The sequence below is a fragment of the Lathyrus oleraceus genome, chromosome 1 (assembly GCF_024323335.1).
Source record: "Lathyrus oleraceus cultivar Zhongwan6 chromosome 1, CAAS_Psat_ZW6_1.0, whole genome shotgun sequence".
NCBI lineage: Eukaryota > Viridiplantae > Streptophyta > Magnoliopsida > Fabales > Fabaceae > Lathyrus > Lathyrus oleraceus.
Window position 1 is genome coordinate 217,021,972 of NC_066579.1, and position 17,534 is coordinate 217,039,505.

Below are 17,534 nucleotides of genomic sequence, written 5' to 3' on the forward strand. Positions count from 1 at the left end.
TCTTTCATGTCTTTTCAAAAACACATTTGTTATCACATATTAATGTATACAACATAAAATGGAAAACACAATTAAGCAGAAACATAACCTTAATTGAATTCATAAGTGTCATACAATACAAACAGTAAACTATACATGTATATATCAATCATACCATAATGCTAACAATAATTTTTACATAATGCCCATCCTTTCTACATGGCCAATAAATGTCTCGGACGAAAAATCTTCAGTTAACAAACCCGTTATTATTTAATTTATACCAATGGTTCAAATGACACTTTTTGTTTTTGTAGTTCTTTGTTTATTGATAAGTACTTCAATTATATGTGTTTAGCGCCTTTAGCATACTTATCACTCTTAAAGAAGAAGGCAGTTGCATAATTATCACAATAAATCCTTAGCATCCTAACTATACTGTCGATAATATCAAGTCATAATACCAACCCTAAGATGAAGTTTTGTAATCATAACTATGGCCTCAAAGCATGCCAAAAATTCTGCCTCCATAGTCAAAATAACAATTATAGATTGCTTTCCACTTTTCCATGATATCTCTCTTTTATCCATAAGAAAAACATACCCAAATATGGATTTTATTGAGTCCACATATCCCGCAAAGTATGAATCCGAGTAGCCAACCACTTCAAGGTGATCTGGCATTCTATATGTGAGCATGTAATCTTTGGTGCCTTCTAAGTACATAAGAACCTTCTTTGCAGCTTACTAATGATCCATTCCAGGATTACTTTGATATCGACTAAACATATCAACAACAAAACTCATATTTGGTCGGATACATGTTTGGACATACATCAAGCTCCCAAGCATTGATGTGTAGGGAATAAGTTCCATTTATTTTCCTTCTAATTCATTTTTAGGACATTGCATTTGACTAAACTTGTCCCTATTTGTGAATAGGAACTGTCCCTGCAAAGCATTTATCCATTATGAATCTCTCTAATATTTTATTTATAAATAACTTTTTTGAGACAATCCCAACTGACCTTGTGATCTATTATGAAATATTTATATCCTACCACATATGATGTCACATGTGAACCCCGTTTTTCTGATTTGATATTATAGTATAATTTATTTGTTAGAATTATGAATTTTAATAATTATTTTATGGTTGGGTGTTGGTGGGGTATGTATCCTTGAGTTAAAGGTATATAGAGGTGATATAAGTGAGTAGAGTAATTTAGAGCCGTTTTAGTAATTAAAAATAATGTTCACTATTTTTATTACATTAAATAATGAAAATAGAAGTTTATTTAATTAATTGAGTAAATAAATTTTTGAATAATAAAATAATAAGAACAAAGGGGTGTGTAGATTTTAAGGGCAAAGTGGTAATTATAAGGTTAAGTTGAAGGTAGTATAGGGAAAACCTAATGGGAGAAATTGGTTTACTAGAAAAAGAGAGAATTGGGAAAAGGAGTCAGATTTCATCCTACGTAGAAACTTGGAGAGAAGAGAAGGAAGACTAAGGCAAAAGGCTAAAGGTGATCTAGAGGAAGAGAGTGAAGGTTCCACTTCAGATTTTTGCAAGGAAATCAGGTAAGGGTGGTAAATTGTTTTAATAATAAGGGTTATGATGGAGGGGTAGAGTGGGGGGACTCATAATCTTTCATAGGGTTTGGTATCTTTTTGATTGATGATGATAATACTATTTTTATATACAATGATATGAATTATAACTATGTGTATTTATATGTTGCTGCTATGATATGAATTGTAACCATGTGTATTAATATGTTGTTGTTGTGATGTGCTTGAGTCAAATGAATCATGTTGAATTTGACGAAAATTGATGACATTGTTGTAATGTGTTATTGATCCATGAATCATTGAAATAATAGATGAGTCTAGGGTATGATAGCAGTAAGAATTGAGATTAATATGATAAATTTTTGTAAAATAAGGTGTTGTTATATAAGGTAGTGTTTGCATGGTTAAAACTGATTTTTAGACAAAAAAATAGCAGTATGCATCGACCTATGAAGGTCATGCGCTGACCTGTTCGATGCATGCGTCGACCTGTATATGTCATGCATCAACCTGTAAAGGTCATGATTCGACACATGCAGTCAACACATTAAACAAAATGCTATAAGATTTAAAAATGAGGTACATGATCCGACCTGGACATGTTATGCGTCGACACACACGAGTCATGCGTCGACACATAACTGCCAAAATGTTCGTTTTGCAGTATTCGATGATTTTGACCATAACTTTTGATCCGTATATACAAATGACGTGTCGTTTGAACCATTGGAAAGCTAATGCTCAAATATGTAACATGGTAGTGATTGGTGAAATGTTTGAATATTATTCATGCGCCTAATATGTCGATAAATGTATTAGTTTATATGTTTGATGAATTGCTGCATTATTGTAATACTGTTGTGTGACAATGATGTTGTTATGTCAACAATGTTATGATAATGTTGTTAAGGTCTTAATGAGTTGTTGATGTTTGCTGATGTTATTGACGTTGTAACATGAATTGATTTTTGCGCATGATGAATGGTGTGATGTATAAATAGTGAGATGTGTATGGGGATCCTTTTCGCGAACCTTGTTGAGATAATGCATCTTATTGAGAGTCACACATCATGGTGTATGGGCTTCGGTATAGTTTTGGTGTGCTCTGATTCGGTGGTATGGATCGGGAACAGGTAGATAATCTAGCTTGGAATTAGTGAAGTGTTACCTATGGTGAGAATTAATGAAGCGTTACCTATAGTGGTGGTAACGATTTGGTGTGCTCTGATCCTATGGTGGGGATCAGGAGCGAGATGGACCTGAGTGTTTATGAATGGTACCACATATATATGAGTCGTTATTGGTGTCATGAGTTGCATAGCATGAATGAAATGTATGCATGGAATATGACTCTGTGTGATGATAATGTTGTTGCGTATGTTATTGATGATAATTGAGATGTTGTTGTGTATGATGTTGATGATGATTTGAGTGTGAGAATGTGATATGTTATGGTGCATGATTATGTAGACATTTTACTCTATTTTACATTCCATACCGTTTATTATTGAAATAAATTCTCACCCTTTCTATTTGAATGTTGCCTTTACATGGCCATCGCGCAGATACTCAGGAGTAACATTGCTGAAGTAAGTGGAATCCATCTCATGGAGTTGATTTTTAGTTTAACGCTTTATTTAGTAGAGTCTTGATATGATCATGTAACATCAGGTTGGGAATGCTTGTTTTATTTTGATGACATTTGAAGTCGTAAGACTAATTTTGTTGTGGTGCATTCTTAAGCATGTTGAGAGGATTGATTATAACTCTCTTATTTGTTATTAAAGTTGAAGTTTAAGACCAAATATAATTACTTGCCTTATCTTTCATAATTGTTTATGATATTTCCACTACAATGATACTTTAAAATGGAAGTGAACATGCGATGACAAGTTTGATATGAATCAACGTGACCTGTGTTATGGAGTAAGATGTGTTTGTGATATGTGTGACACCCTTGTGTCGCATTACGCAAAAAAACCGACGGGAAAATAAAACAACAGAGCCGCCACCGTGCGTTATTTATCCCAAAAGAGGGAAAGGAAATGCTCGAAGTAAACCTGGAAAAGATATGGTCTCGCGACCAGAGAGAGATGGGATCGGGAGTCGGTTATTCGAAGGGAATGTATTAGCACCCCTACGCATCCGTCGTACTCGACGGGATCCACGCACAAAAAGAAAGGATAAGGTTGCTAAAAAACTGCTCAGACACCACACAAGGCTGTAAAGAACACACAGAAAGACAAGAGAATCAGGACTCGGCAGGATATCACATCCTGGGCCTACGTAGTCTGTCAGGCACAGACATCAGAGTCGACATAGTTCGGGACAGGGGAAACGTGCTCGCTAGGATGTCACATCCTATGCATACGTATCTTCTCTGACAGAAGAAGAATCAGAGCACTCGTAGCTCGGCTAACGCACGCCAAACAAAACCACACAGGAAACCGACTGCCAATCGCTGGACTTACGTCAGACTCCACACAAACAAGCAAACATGGAAACCGAATGCCAATCGCTGGACTTACATCAGACTCCGAACCAACAAACACACACACAGGAAACCAACTGCCAATCGCTGGACTTACGTCAGACTCCAACAAGCAAACAAGACACAGGAAACCAACTGCCAATCGCTGGACTTACGTCAGACTCCAAACACACACAAAGGGGTTGAAAAAGAAAAAAGGCGCCCGAAGAGATCAACTCATCTCCTGCCTACGTTCCTCATCTGGTATGAGGACCAGGGCGATGTAGTTCCCCTACACAGGGAGAGAACTTCTATCCTAACCAGAAACAAAGGGAGACACAAACTACTAGGGAGACTACGACTCAAGCCTAGAGGTTATCATGCATACGATCCCTATATTAAGGTTTCTATCTAACTTGCACAGGGAGCAAGCTATCCTAAACAACACAGGCAAACACACACAAGCACAAATAGGCAAGCACACACACTATATGCAAACAATTGGGCTCATACAAGGTTAGGCTGTAAAAACAAGCCAACTAGAATCGGGTGTAGTTAGCTCTTAACCCTAACATTGAGAGTTAGGGTGAAGCAGATGAAATGGGAAGTGAGGATAAGACCTCACAACTCTTATCCCTGGCCTGGGAGAGCTTCAGACAAATGAAAGTGTGGGAGTTCAGAATGTAGGAACTCTTCTCCACATATGACTGACACAACAAAGATCTTGGGTTGATATCCACAATGCATCAACACATGGTGTGAGCAAAGTGGATGACACACTGAATAGCAGGAGATGGATTACACATCTCTTTTATCTGCCAATTGCCTCATAAGAGGACTTTTCCTGCTTGGCACAAAAGTAAACAAACACAAGCATTGCCTCTTAAGGAGGGCTTCAGACAGGTGCCTGCCCACATAACAGGACAGGTCTTCCAGACTACATGAAGTCAGAGAGTTATACCTAGGTTAAGCAACCCACAAGCTAGCAAAGCAAGTTCAAAAGAACTCAAAGCAACTTAGGTACCTGAAAAAATCTAAACCAATCAGTTTACAAGTCAAACAAATAGACAGACAACAGTCAATCACACAATCAGACAGATAAGACATTAGGCAACAATGTGCAAGGCACAAGCTATTAAGCCACTTGGTCTCTAAGCCTACAAAACAACTCAAGGTTAGCCAACATCAACCAATTAATCAACTCAAATGAGTGGACCAATCCAACCATGGCAATGTGCTTCTTAACCTGAAATCCATAATCCAAACAGTGAGTCCAAACCACTAGGTCAAAGCCTAGGGTCAAAAGTAGGTCAAACATTCAAAACAGAACATGAAATTTAACATGAATCAACTTCAATCAATCAAGAACACAATCCAAAAGGTCCCATATTAATATCATTAACCAAAAGCATTTCATGAACCAAACATGGCAAGGTATGCAAATTGTGACTACATTGTGACATCAGAAGAAACAAATGCACATTAAATCAAAAATGATCCAAATAATCTTGGCAAAATTCATGAGTAAACAGGACATTCAACATGATCATCACACAAAAAATTAGAGGCATTGGAAATCATTAAGCATGGCAATCACATAGCATAAATCAAGACAATCACAACAAGCACATGTGTGACACAAATTGTCACACCAAGTTAGCATGGGCATAAAACAGGAATGGATCATGGTAAAAACCTCAAACCAAAGCCAAAACAACACTCAACATGTCTGGAAATAGTATGCAAAATTTCAGAAGCATTGGATAAGAAACAAGCATTTTATGATCAAATGAAGTTCAAGGCAATTTTAAAGCTCAAATGTGACCAACCAGAATGAAAAATCTCAATCAAATCAGAAATGATTCCAAAAAATCCAACAAAATTCATGCTCATTCATAACATCCATAATATGCATCATACAAAAAATCAAGGCAATTGGAGATCATTTGGCATGGCAAACACATCAATCAAGTTGAACATCACAAGGTGTGACACAAATTGTCACACCTAACTTAGCACATTCATAAAACAGCAATGGTGATTGATAAAAATACCAAGTCAACACCAAAATGTCAAGCAAAGTGCCTAGTTTCATCATGCAAAATTTCATAAGCATTGGACAAGAATCAAACATTTCACAAATGATATAGCAAGGCAATGTCAAGTAAGCATACATGTCCAAACATCCTAGCACAAAAAATTATCCAGCCATGCACAATTTATGGAAAAATGATCAAAAAATAATAGACAGGATAAGGATCATGATGCAAAAAATCTCATAACTTTTGGATGATTTTTCAATTATATATGAATTTTGTAAGATGATGAAAAAAAAATGATGAGAAGCATGGATATGAAATACATGGAAGGAAATAGAAAAAACAAAGAAGCATTTGAATCATGGCATGGCGCAGAATCGAAGCTGGGACGAATTTAAATATGCAAGGCGCCAAGGACTGAAACTCAGCGTTTCATTAATCCAACGTGGCCGGTCAGAGCTGAGTGAGCTTGGTCAAATGAACGTGAGCGAACCATTACGCCAAACAAGCGAGGACGTGGACCAATGCATGAATAACCCTAACAAAACACATGCAAAACACAGGAAAGCGTGGCCTATGGATCAAAACCGTTCCCTAAACATGAAAAACATCATCTTCATCGCGCGCGGCTCATGAACAAGGGATTCCTCAAGAACATTACGAACAAAATTTCCAGAACTTGAAATTAAGCATATCATTATGCAGATCTTTCATCATACATCAATAATCCATAACTATTTCATCAAGAAACCAACAAACATGCATGAATCGAAGGAAACAAGTTTCATCATCAAAACTTTAAACAAGCATGTCTTCATGTATAATGGATCATTTCACACGATTTAAAGCTCAGCATGACCACAACAACAAGATTTACAATAATATCACAATAATTTTGAGAAATAAGAGGATCGATTTTGTAACCTCTTGAAGAGCAGATCTGGAATTCGTGTGATTCAGGCCTTGTGATGCTCCAAACTTCTTCTATGCAGCTTGTAGAGTTGATTGGATGAAAGCTTGAAGTTCAATTGCACTTGATTCCACCAGAATTTGGATTCACCATGGATGAGTTCAAGCTTGCATATGCTTCAAACAGGCACGATTTCATGTGAATTCTCTTCCAAACTTGCTCAAGGATGCTTCCAGATGATGAATCAAGCAAGAGAAAATGGATATTGTTTGAAGAAATTTGAAGAAATTTTTGAGAGAAAATTTGATGAAAAATTCTAGATCTGAAAAAATGAGTTGTTGTTAATGCTGAAACAGTTAGGGTTTGCCTTATATATGCCATGATAATCACTCTTTTAATCATGCTTAAGCCAATGGATAAGTGTAATTAACATTTTGGGAGTGTAAGTGTAAATTTGTTTTTCACCCTCATGCATGGGATGCATGTGAACAGTGCATGAAATTCAATCCATTTTCACTTAAAATCCTGTTTTGGAGCCAATGGTGGTGGTAGAATGTTTAAACAATGCACCAAATTTGAATTACATAATTTCCCTCCAAAAATCAAGTGAATTACCAAATGCTTATGTGATGATAATTGGTGTAATGCAATGCATGATTTGGAATTTAGAGGTCAAAATAAGAACAATACAAAAAGAGCCATCCAATTTGGAGTTTTGGTTTGAAAGTTATGCTCATTTGAAGTCTAAACCACACTTTGCCATGTTTGAACCATATCTCATCAACCACACATGAGAAATTCATGATCTTGGACTTTTTGGAAATGGGAGAGAAAGATCTTCAACTTTCATGTTGGACAAAATTTCATTTGAAGCTTTCTTGATAATATAATCTTGAGTTGAAGTTGGTCAAAAACCTTTCCATTTTTGGAAAGTTCAAATTATAGGCCACCTGCTATTTTTGGAAAGTCTTGATCTGACCTCAAATTCTTCAATGTTGATGTTTGAAATGTCAAATGAGACTTGTTTACACATGAATGAGGCATCTCTAACCATCTCCCACCTCCAAATCCACAATTAAATTGACAGTTGACTTCTGTTGACTTTTTAGGGTTTCAGATGAATTGCACATGGACTGATGATCTCTGAGCCTTCAACACTTGGCCAAATCACTTCAAAATGATCCTTGGGTTACATGAACTCATTGTACCAACCCTAGGGCTTTGATCTCATAGAAAATGCACTTGTTGCCTTGCACAGTGGAATCTCCTGACCAGTCTTGCCTGATGACTTGATGGACTATGCAATGAACAATGCAATGTTAATGGCCTAAAATGAAAATGTATATACAAATGAGAGGTGCAAATTTGAGGTGCTACACCTTGTGGTTGTGATTTTAATTAAAATATCCAATAATCGTATGTGGGGTTTAGAAAGGTGTTACATCACACCCATATATTTCATTTCAAGTTTATTAAAGATAAACTTATTCACATCATGTAACAAAGCAACATCACTTGCACTAAGTAAAATATCATCAATATATAAGACCACAATTATTAATTTGCTCCCAACAACCTTCATACAGATACACTGATCTACATTGTTCTATATAAAACCATATGAAAAAACTTTATTGTTAAATTTAATATACCATTGTTTGGAAGCCTATTTCAGTCCATATATTAAATTCTTTAATTTACACATTAAACTTTCTTTTCCTATATTAACAAACCCTTCAAGTCGAGTCATATCCACTTCTTTCTCTAAGTTACCATTTAGAAAAATGGTTTTCACATCCGTTTAGTAAAGCTCTAAGTCATAATGAGCCACCAAAGCCAAAAAAAATTCAAAGAGTTCTTCTTTGAAACAAGACAAAAGGTTTCTTTGTAATCAACACCATCCTTTTGAGTGAAACTTTTGGCGATGATTCTAGCTTTATATATTTCAATATTGCTTTTTGAGTCTCGCTTGGTCTTAAATATCCATTTATAACCAACTCATTTTGAACCTTTAAACAACTCAACTAGATCCCATACATTATTGTCATCCATTATTTCTTGTGTTTGTTTGATCACTTGTTCTTGCTCATTTATGACTTGTACATTATCAACTGGTTCATCAACTATTTGTTCATTTTGTGGGGTTTGAATGTTGATTTGTTGTCTATGTATGTTGCGTGGCGGTAATACAACCAAATGTACAACAACCCATGAAGATTCTTTAGGTTATGAAGATTCTTCACGAGTCTCTCGAATATCCATTTTATGCGATTTCTCACTCCCGCTAAACTAACTATTCTCAATAAATCAGGCGTTACCAAACTCAATTATTCTTGTATTATGATTAAGACAATCTACACCCTTTTGATTTTTTAAGATGCCAAATGAAAAAAACCATTACTGGTTCTTGCATAAATTTTCTTTTAGTGTGGATTATACGCCCTTACTTTCGCTTGACATCCCCAAACATGAAGATGCTTAAACTAGATATCCTTCCTATTCATATTTCATAATAAGTCTTAGGAAATGCCTTGTTAGGAATCCTATTAAGCAAATACGTAACGGTTTTTAATGCACACGTCCACAATGATAATGGTAGATTACTATACTTTAACATCAACCTAATAATATCCGTGAGAGTACGATTCCCCCTCTTAGCCACATCATTTTGTTGTGGTGTGCCAGACATAGTATATTATGCATATATGCCATGACTTTCGAGAAACTTTACAAATGGATCTTGGCACTGTCCTTTCTCATTATACTTTCCATAATATTCACTACCTCTATCAGACCTCATTATCTTTACTTTTCTATCTAACTATATTTTTATCTCATTAATGAATATCTTTAGAATGTTCACTGATTGAGACTTTTCATATAATAAATACAAGTAACAATAATGCAAGACGTCATCAATAAAGGAGTTCAAATACTTTTCTCCGCCTAAAGAAGGGACATCGAACGAACCACAAATATCAGCGTGTATCAATTCAAGAAGTTCAGTGCTTCTTGTAGACGAAAATTTGAGTCAGCAGCATATACCTCACTATTCTAGTCACCAAACATATATTCGAGTCACCAAAATTCAATTGAGGTAATATTTCACCTTTCATTAACCTCACTATTCTTTCTTTTGATATATGGCCTAACCTATGATGCAACAAATAAGCAGAACTCTCATATGCGTACTTCACTTACTATCAACGACATGTTCAATATTAAACAAAAATTCTTTAAAATTAACATCAAGATTAAAACACTATAAACCATCAACTAAAGTACCATAACCATAATAGTACAAATCTTTAATAAAGAAAATACACTGTTTCCAATTCTAAAATTAAAATTTAATTCATCGAACTTAGCAATAGAAACTAAATTTCTTGCACATCCAAGTACATAAAGACAACTTTTCATACTTATGTGACATCCAATATCCAAAATCAATCTACACCAATATTTTAAAAATTGGATCGAAAATCGAATCGGTGAAACATTCAGTTTAAAGTTCAATTAGTTCAACCGATTAAACCTACGACCGAACCATTTATTAAATAAACTAATAATATGAATCTAAATTTCATAGATATGTCACACACATTCATATATTCACAACTTAATAAAATAAACATTTTAAAAATCTATTACAAACTTAATACAATAATATCAACAGTACATATAATAACATAATATAGTTCTACACTTAATTTCATCATTCATTTAAAAATAATTTGAACAAATCAAAGAATTACAATAAAATTAATTAAACTAATTCAAACCAAAATTAAAATAATAGAACATAATAACTAAAACAAAATTCAAATAATTAAGAATATCTAAATTAAATAAGATAGAATTATCAAAAATAAACAATGCAACATACTTTTTTATATGAAAATACTAATTCAATCAAGAAGAAGCAGGATCGGACTGATCCAACAAAGACAACATACTTAATTGAACATCAATAAATAAATTCAAGTTGATCGACGATCAATAACTCATAATTGACAACGACAAACAATATTGACTTGACTATGTTTGAAAGAGACAACTTGATGATGATTGAGTGTGGTTGAAAGAAAAACTATAATAAAGTGATAAAATTTAGACGTTTGTATGATTGCACAAAAAATGATTTTTTTGTGATTAAGGAATGTTTTAAGTTTTGATATTGACATATTAAACTATCAATTTTTTTTATAAAAAAGACCAATTTAATGCATTTATTTGAACTTGGCAGTTTTATAAAGCTGACTAGTTTTTTTTCTCGGTTTTACTCCGATTTTAATCCACTAGCAATTTTTAAAGGTTGACCGGACTAGATTCAACTTTGGTTCTCGATTCAACCGGTTGAACCGGCTGATTCGGTTCGGTTTTTAAAATATTGATCTATATGTTGTAATTCCTTTTATTTGTGCCTTCATTTTATTTCCCATTTAAAGAAATTTTCCACTTCCTTTTATGATTTAAATAGAAAGGAATCCTTACATAATATGTGTCACATGATTAATCGCACCCGAAAAGGCACAAAGTATTATTTGATTCGAAATTTATGAAAATATAAAATATACCTTTCTTTTTGAACCATATATTCTTTTTAGGACAATCCTTTTTGAAGTGTCAGTTCTCCCGACCAATTAAAGAAGATGAAAGATCATTTTGTTTATCTCACGAGTTATGATGGAGTTAGTTGTAATAAAGTCAAACTTACTAAGAATTGACAAAAAAAATCATATTTGAATCTTGATATTATGATTTTCATAATTTTATGAATACCTACTTATATGTTTAGAAAACGTGCCCGAATCCATGGTGATAATTCTTGAAGGGATTTAAATCAAAAAGAGGAAAGATGGATTCAAATAAAGAATCGAACAAGAATCACCATCATGAATCCAAGTACATTTTCTAAACTTTTGTAAAAATTATAACATAAATTTTTTCTGTTATATAACACCTAATAATTATACAATGATATTTGTTAATTGTCGTGAAAGTTTTATTATAGAGTAAGTTATTTCGTAGTGTTTATACTCTTGTTATTTTTATATATATCTAAGGGTTTTTTTAATATTTTTTTATAAAAAATACTAATTAAAATAAAAAATGTTAAGTAATTTGTCCTATATGAGCACATATTAAAAAACAAAAATAAAAAACTTTGAGTATTTAATAAAGCCATCAATTATAATTAATTTTATAATATAATTTTTTGTATTTAATTATCAACTTGTTCGTAAGAGCACTAAAAATAATTAATTTTGGACAATCAAATATATATGTTTTTTCTCTTGATAGTTGTTTTATAAAGAAAATTATTGCATCCTCTGTCACAATCCATTTTACTTCTTCCCCTTAACGAACGGAAAAATATCCATAATTTAATCTAACCACCCCTCTTTTCTGACACAACCCTAAAAATTCGAAAATGGAGGTTCCGTCATTTCATATTGCCAGTAGCTAGTTTGTGTGACCGTTAATAATGCCGTGCATGACTACGTGGGTCCCACATTTTCCTTCACTAGTTGATAATCATCCACCAAACACAACCCACAAGTGCCTTCCAGCTGTAAAATAAATGGCATATCAGATCTATTTTAGTTAAAATTAACCTTTAATTTCCATTTTCAAATCATGCTTTTAATTTTAATAACATTTAATAATTTTAGATTCTTATCCATTATTTGATCTTTATTAAAAAAAATATTTTATATTTATTGAATAAATAATATTTTTAATTACAAAGATCAAATGCATGACTCGTAACATTCCATTTAAATCTTAAATTTTAAATATCTTATTAAATTAAAAAATATTTTTTTTATAATAGAAAAATAGTAGAGGTGTGTAGGATAACTCAATGTAATATAATAGTGGATTTAAATAATGTAAAATTTTATCTAATCAAGTTAAGTTCTTTTATAAAATAGAGAATGAATAAGGGTGCATAAAATAATTCAATGGTATATGTGATATTAATATTTATTTATATTTATATATTAATGTAAACAAATTATTAATATAATTTAATATTTTTTTAGATATATAAATTTCAAAATTTATTGAAATTGTTAAGTTTATTATTAATTAGATGAAAATTTATTTAAGTTAAGAGATTAATATAATTCATATATTACAAAATATATATTAAATTTATTAATATTTATATACTAATAATTTTTACAAAAAAATAAGACTCACTCTAATCTTAATTATATGAAACAATATATTTTATAAATTTATTGAATAAATAATACATTTGGTTTACATATGATTTAAATATATTAGTTATGTTTTAAAAAAACATTTTTTTTATAAATAACATTGCCAATAAAATAAAATTTAATTGAAGTATTTTATCATATCAATCATAAATATTGAATGTTTACAAAATTTAATTTTTATTTTATTAATAATAAAATAATACAAATAAATCATATTGATGAATCAAGCATATAAATTTTTTTACACAATAATTAATCTCTTAGTAATATAATAAAATGACAAGATTTTTATATAAAAGTTTGTCTAATAGATTCTTAACATTTTATAGACATAAGAAAGTGTGTGAATTTGACCACTAAATTAATTGAAAAAGAAAAACATTTAAACCTTCGATTTAATTTACTTTTCTTCACAAGATCAGATACCAAAATTTATTTTAAAAAATGAAAAAAAATACTTTTCTTTGCATTTTCTTCTATTTCCTTATCTAAATATATTTTGCTCAATCACAGGCAAACAACACTCTTTCTCTCTCTTGTTCCCTCCCTATACGAATATAAATTCGAAAGCGAAAGAGAAAAACTTCGAATTCAAGAGAGAAATTTCGGTTTAGGGTTTTGTTTTTCAGAATCCCGAGGCTAAATCTCTCTTCAATTCTCCACAAATTCCATATGAATATATGGAAATAAACAATTACAATACTCGCTTTTGATTGATTCTTGAAAAATCGAATCATTTTTTGAGATTCCCAATAGGTAATTAGGGTTTATAGAGAGAAAAAAAGTGAAGTGTGTTGAATCAACTTGGTTGTGGTGGCTCTGGTTTGAAAGAGAAAGATGGCGGATGTGACACTGCATATATACGATGTAACGAATAGTGGATCGGAGAAAGCCAACAACACCATTCTTCAGATCAATAAGATCTTCAAAGATGGTATTGGTCTTGGTGGCATTTTTCATAGTGCTGTTCAGGTTTGATTTTTTCATCACTCTCTTTCCCTTTCTGCAAATTAATGTTTTTTATGTTGATTTTTAGGATTTTGATATGATTGGATCCGGTAGTTTTGCTTCTTTATGCGTGTTTGATAATCAGGAGCTTAAATTTTAAATATTTCACCATTTTTGTAATTTTTTTGTAATTCTTAGCCACTTTTTTTTTATAGTCTTAAGTAGGTTAATTGAGAAACCTAAAACTATTAAGTATGATTAAGTGCATGCGTGTGTTTATTTTAGTGTCAACTCAGTCTTCCAATGTTGTGAAACCTAAAACTACTCAAAGCTTGTGAAAGGTTTGTTGATGCCAGAGTAAAAGCATGTTAATGGTAATGGTCAAAACTAGGAGACATGTGACAAGAGTAGTAAAAAAAACAGGCTAATAGACCTATTCGGCAATGAAAAAGAAAATCATCCTTTGAGGTATAATTGTGTAAATTAAAGCATGATTTGGGGCCTCGGATGCCGTTGTGGGTGTTGCATTTGCGGGTTGTTGTGATTGAGGCCGTTGCGGCGTTATTTTGACTGAAAAGAGTTTGAAATACACAGTTAAAAACACTTAAAAGGTACGATTTTTCAGAAGTAAATTGAGTTTTTGGGTTCTAAATTTTGAGTTTTGACGAAAATACTTGAAGAAACCCGGACAAAGTTGTCTGATGCAATTCCTAATGTGGAAGGACACATGATTTCAAAATCACACTGCAATTGCGGTCCGATGCGGCTGTGAGACTACCACATCAGTAATATTGCGGCCGCAATTGCGGTTGCGGACTACAATTTAAAACCATGTATTAAATCATTCTTCTCATACTTTTGGTTGTCTTTTATTATGACGAAAATGATAGACAATCATTAAAGCATTCATTCTTCTCATGCTTTTGCAGATTTATGGAGAGGATGAATGGTCATTTGGATACTGTGAGCAAGGTACTGGGGTTTTTAGCTGCCCTTCTGGACAGAACCCGATGTACACATATCGTGAATCCATTGTACTAGGGAAAACAAACTTTTCCATTTTCAAGGTAAATCAAATATTGAGAGAACTCAGTAGAGAGTGGCCTGGAAGTGCATATGATCTATTGTCCAAAAACTGCAACCATTTCTGTGATGAATTATGTGAAAGGCTTGATGTACCAAAACTTCCAGGTAATTATTGAGCTAATGTTGTTTTTCTGGTGTGCATTATCATTTTTAAACGCTAAAAGACAACCCTGTAGTATTTGGCACAGTTATTAATAGCGGCCGCTCCAAGCGCTATCCCGGGATTCTCTCCCGGTGCAGAAACCCTCCGCTGTGGAGGAGCGGCGCTCATCCCAGTTTCGGATAGCGGCCGGGAAAGCTGGGATAGCGGGTTGCGGGAGCGGAGCGCTTCCCGGCCCGGAGCGGGTTTCTGCTTTTAGGGCTTTGTTGGAGTCCGAAAAAATCCTTTTAACCCTTAACAAGTTTAAAATTGGGAAATTTATTGTAGTCGTTCGTGTTTTCTCCTCTCATTCGTGTTTTTTCACCTTTCTTTATCACGTTCTTCTGTTTTCTGCTTTTCTATTTTGTTGTCTATGTTCTTCTCTATTCGATTTTTTCCTATTCATTTTCAAGTTGTTTTTTCTTTCATATCATTGTTTTTTTTCCTTTCTTTTAAAATATATTGATTCTGGAATTAATTTATGTAGATCATTCCTATAATTAGTCCAAAAAGTTATTTAATGTACATTAAATATATATGTAGATTATTCATATAATTAGTCCAAAAAGTTATCCTGCTATCCGCTATCCCGCTATCCCATTTTTGGGGTTGGCTGCCCCGCTCCGCTATCCGGGATTAATAACTCTGGTATTTGGGATCCCCTAATGTGCACTCTCTAGAAAAGGGTTGAACTCCGAACTCTCTTGTTTTTACAGAAGGTTGTGCCACAATAATTTGGAAAAAGAGTTTTGGCATCATACATTCCATTTTTTTTGTTACTAAGAAATTCGGAAAACGGTGTAGTGAATCGAGTTACCCATTCACAGGGTTTGTATTGTGTAGAGTTCAATAATTGAGTGTCCCTTTCAGATAATAAAAGATTCACAGGGTTTGTATTGTGTAGAGTTCCATAATTGAGTGTCCCTTTGAGATAATAAAAGATTTCCTTCTTGCTATAAAAGATTTCCCTATGATGATAATTTTAGTAATCTGAAGGGAGGAGCGTTGGTGTTCGCCGTTTAAAATCAAAATTAGGACTCCCTTTTGTAGTGAACAAAAAGGTTGAGAAACCATTTGATTTTTGTGCCATGCTCCCTCCCCTGTTGATACTTGGCATTCTGAGGGATCTTTCTCCAATTTCGTAGTATCAATTTCCCCATTTTCCCTCTTCTAAATCTGTTCAGTTTGCTCAATACTTATCCGAGGGCTAACTTATGATATGCTCAATAAATTAAAAGAAATATTTAATATTAATAACTTTAGATTTTAATATGTTGAATGCAATATTTAATTGTAAATTGGATGTTGTGCTGCCCTCCTCTACCTCCTCCGTTGACAATTGCAACATGGTGTACGATTCTAGCATGGAGAGTGTTTCACATAGCTCCACAAACACTTGCTTCTTGGTTTGGAACCCACCCGAGTTCGCCGTCCTTGTCACAACCTATTTCTTAGAGAATTTATTCAGCTTAATTTGACTGCTCAACAACTATGTGAACACTTCCACTTGACCCTTATTATTGTGCTTCTTCTTCCCCATTTGACTCTTGCTTATTTTGATTACTGTCAACATGAAATCACTAGCATTGTTTGTATTTTGATAGTCTCCGACAGATTAAGATAATGTGAGCCTATGTTTTCTTTATTTACCCCGAGTATACTTTTAATTTTTCTTAACCTTTCGTAGCAGGTAAAACCAAGTGGTCCCTGCTTGGGCCAAGTGCATATTAGGGGGACCCATAATATTTAGGGCTACATCATGTAAATTCCTTGGTATACTGGATTTTTCCTATAAAGTTTCTCTGTTTCAAATATTGTTTCTCACATTATAATATGGTGTGATACGTCTCATTGATATACCCTTAAGCTGTGTTGTATATGGTAGAGATATACTTGGCTATTATTTTGCTTTAATATGCATTTTTTTCTTAAGGTTAAAAGTGCTGTTGGCTTGAGTTACATCTTACTGTCTTGTGAATAGAGTGAAGTTGGGAAATGATCAAGCTGAGTTAATTAGTGTTATAGGACAGGGAGAGAAATGCTCGAACATGGAGAGTAGTTTGGTAGTTTCAACATATAGAAAATGCATTGGGTTTTAGAGTGGTACATTATTATAATGTGCCAATGCCTGATTCAAATTTTATGTCCTGTGACTGAT

At 33.2% G+C, this 17,534-nt stretch overlaps 1 protein-coding gene across 1 annotated transcript in view; it reads left to right on the top strand.

Moving 5' to 3' along the window:
- Window positions 1–13,620: 13,620 nt before the first annotated feature.
- The window catches only part of LOC127128341 (uncharacterized), a 5,393-nt gene continuing 1,479 nt past the window's right edge, over window positions 13,621–17,534 (top strand). Inside the window, exons 1-2 of the mRNA XM_051057596.1 lie at window positions 13,621–14,175; window positions 15,081–15,342. Of these exons, the coding sequence (XP_050913553.1) occupies window positions 14,041–14,175; window positions 15,081–15,342 (397 nt within the window). The 5' untranslated portion in view covers window positions 13,621–14,040. The remainder of the gene's footprint in view (window positions 14,176–15,080; window positions 15,343–17,534) is intronic.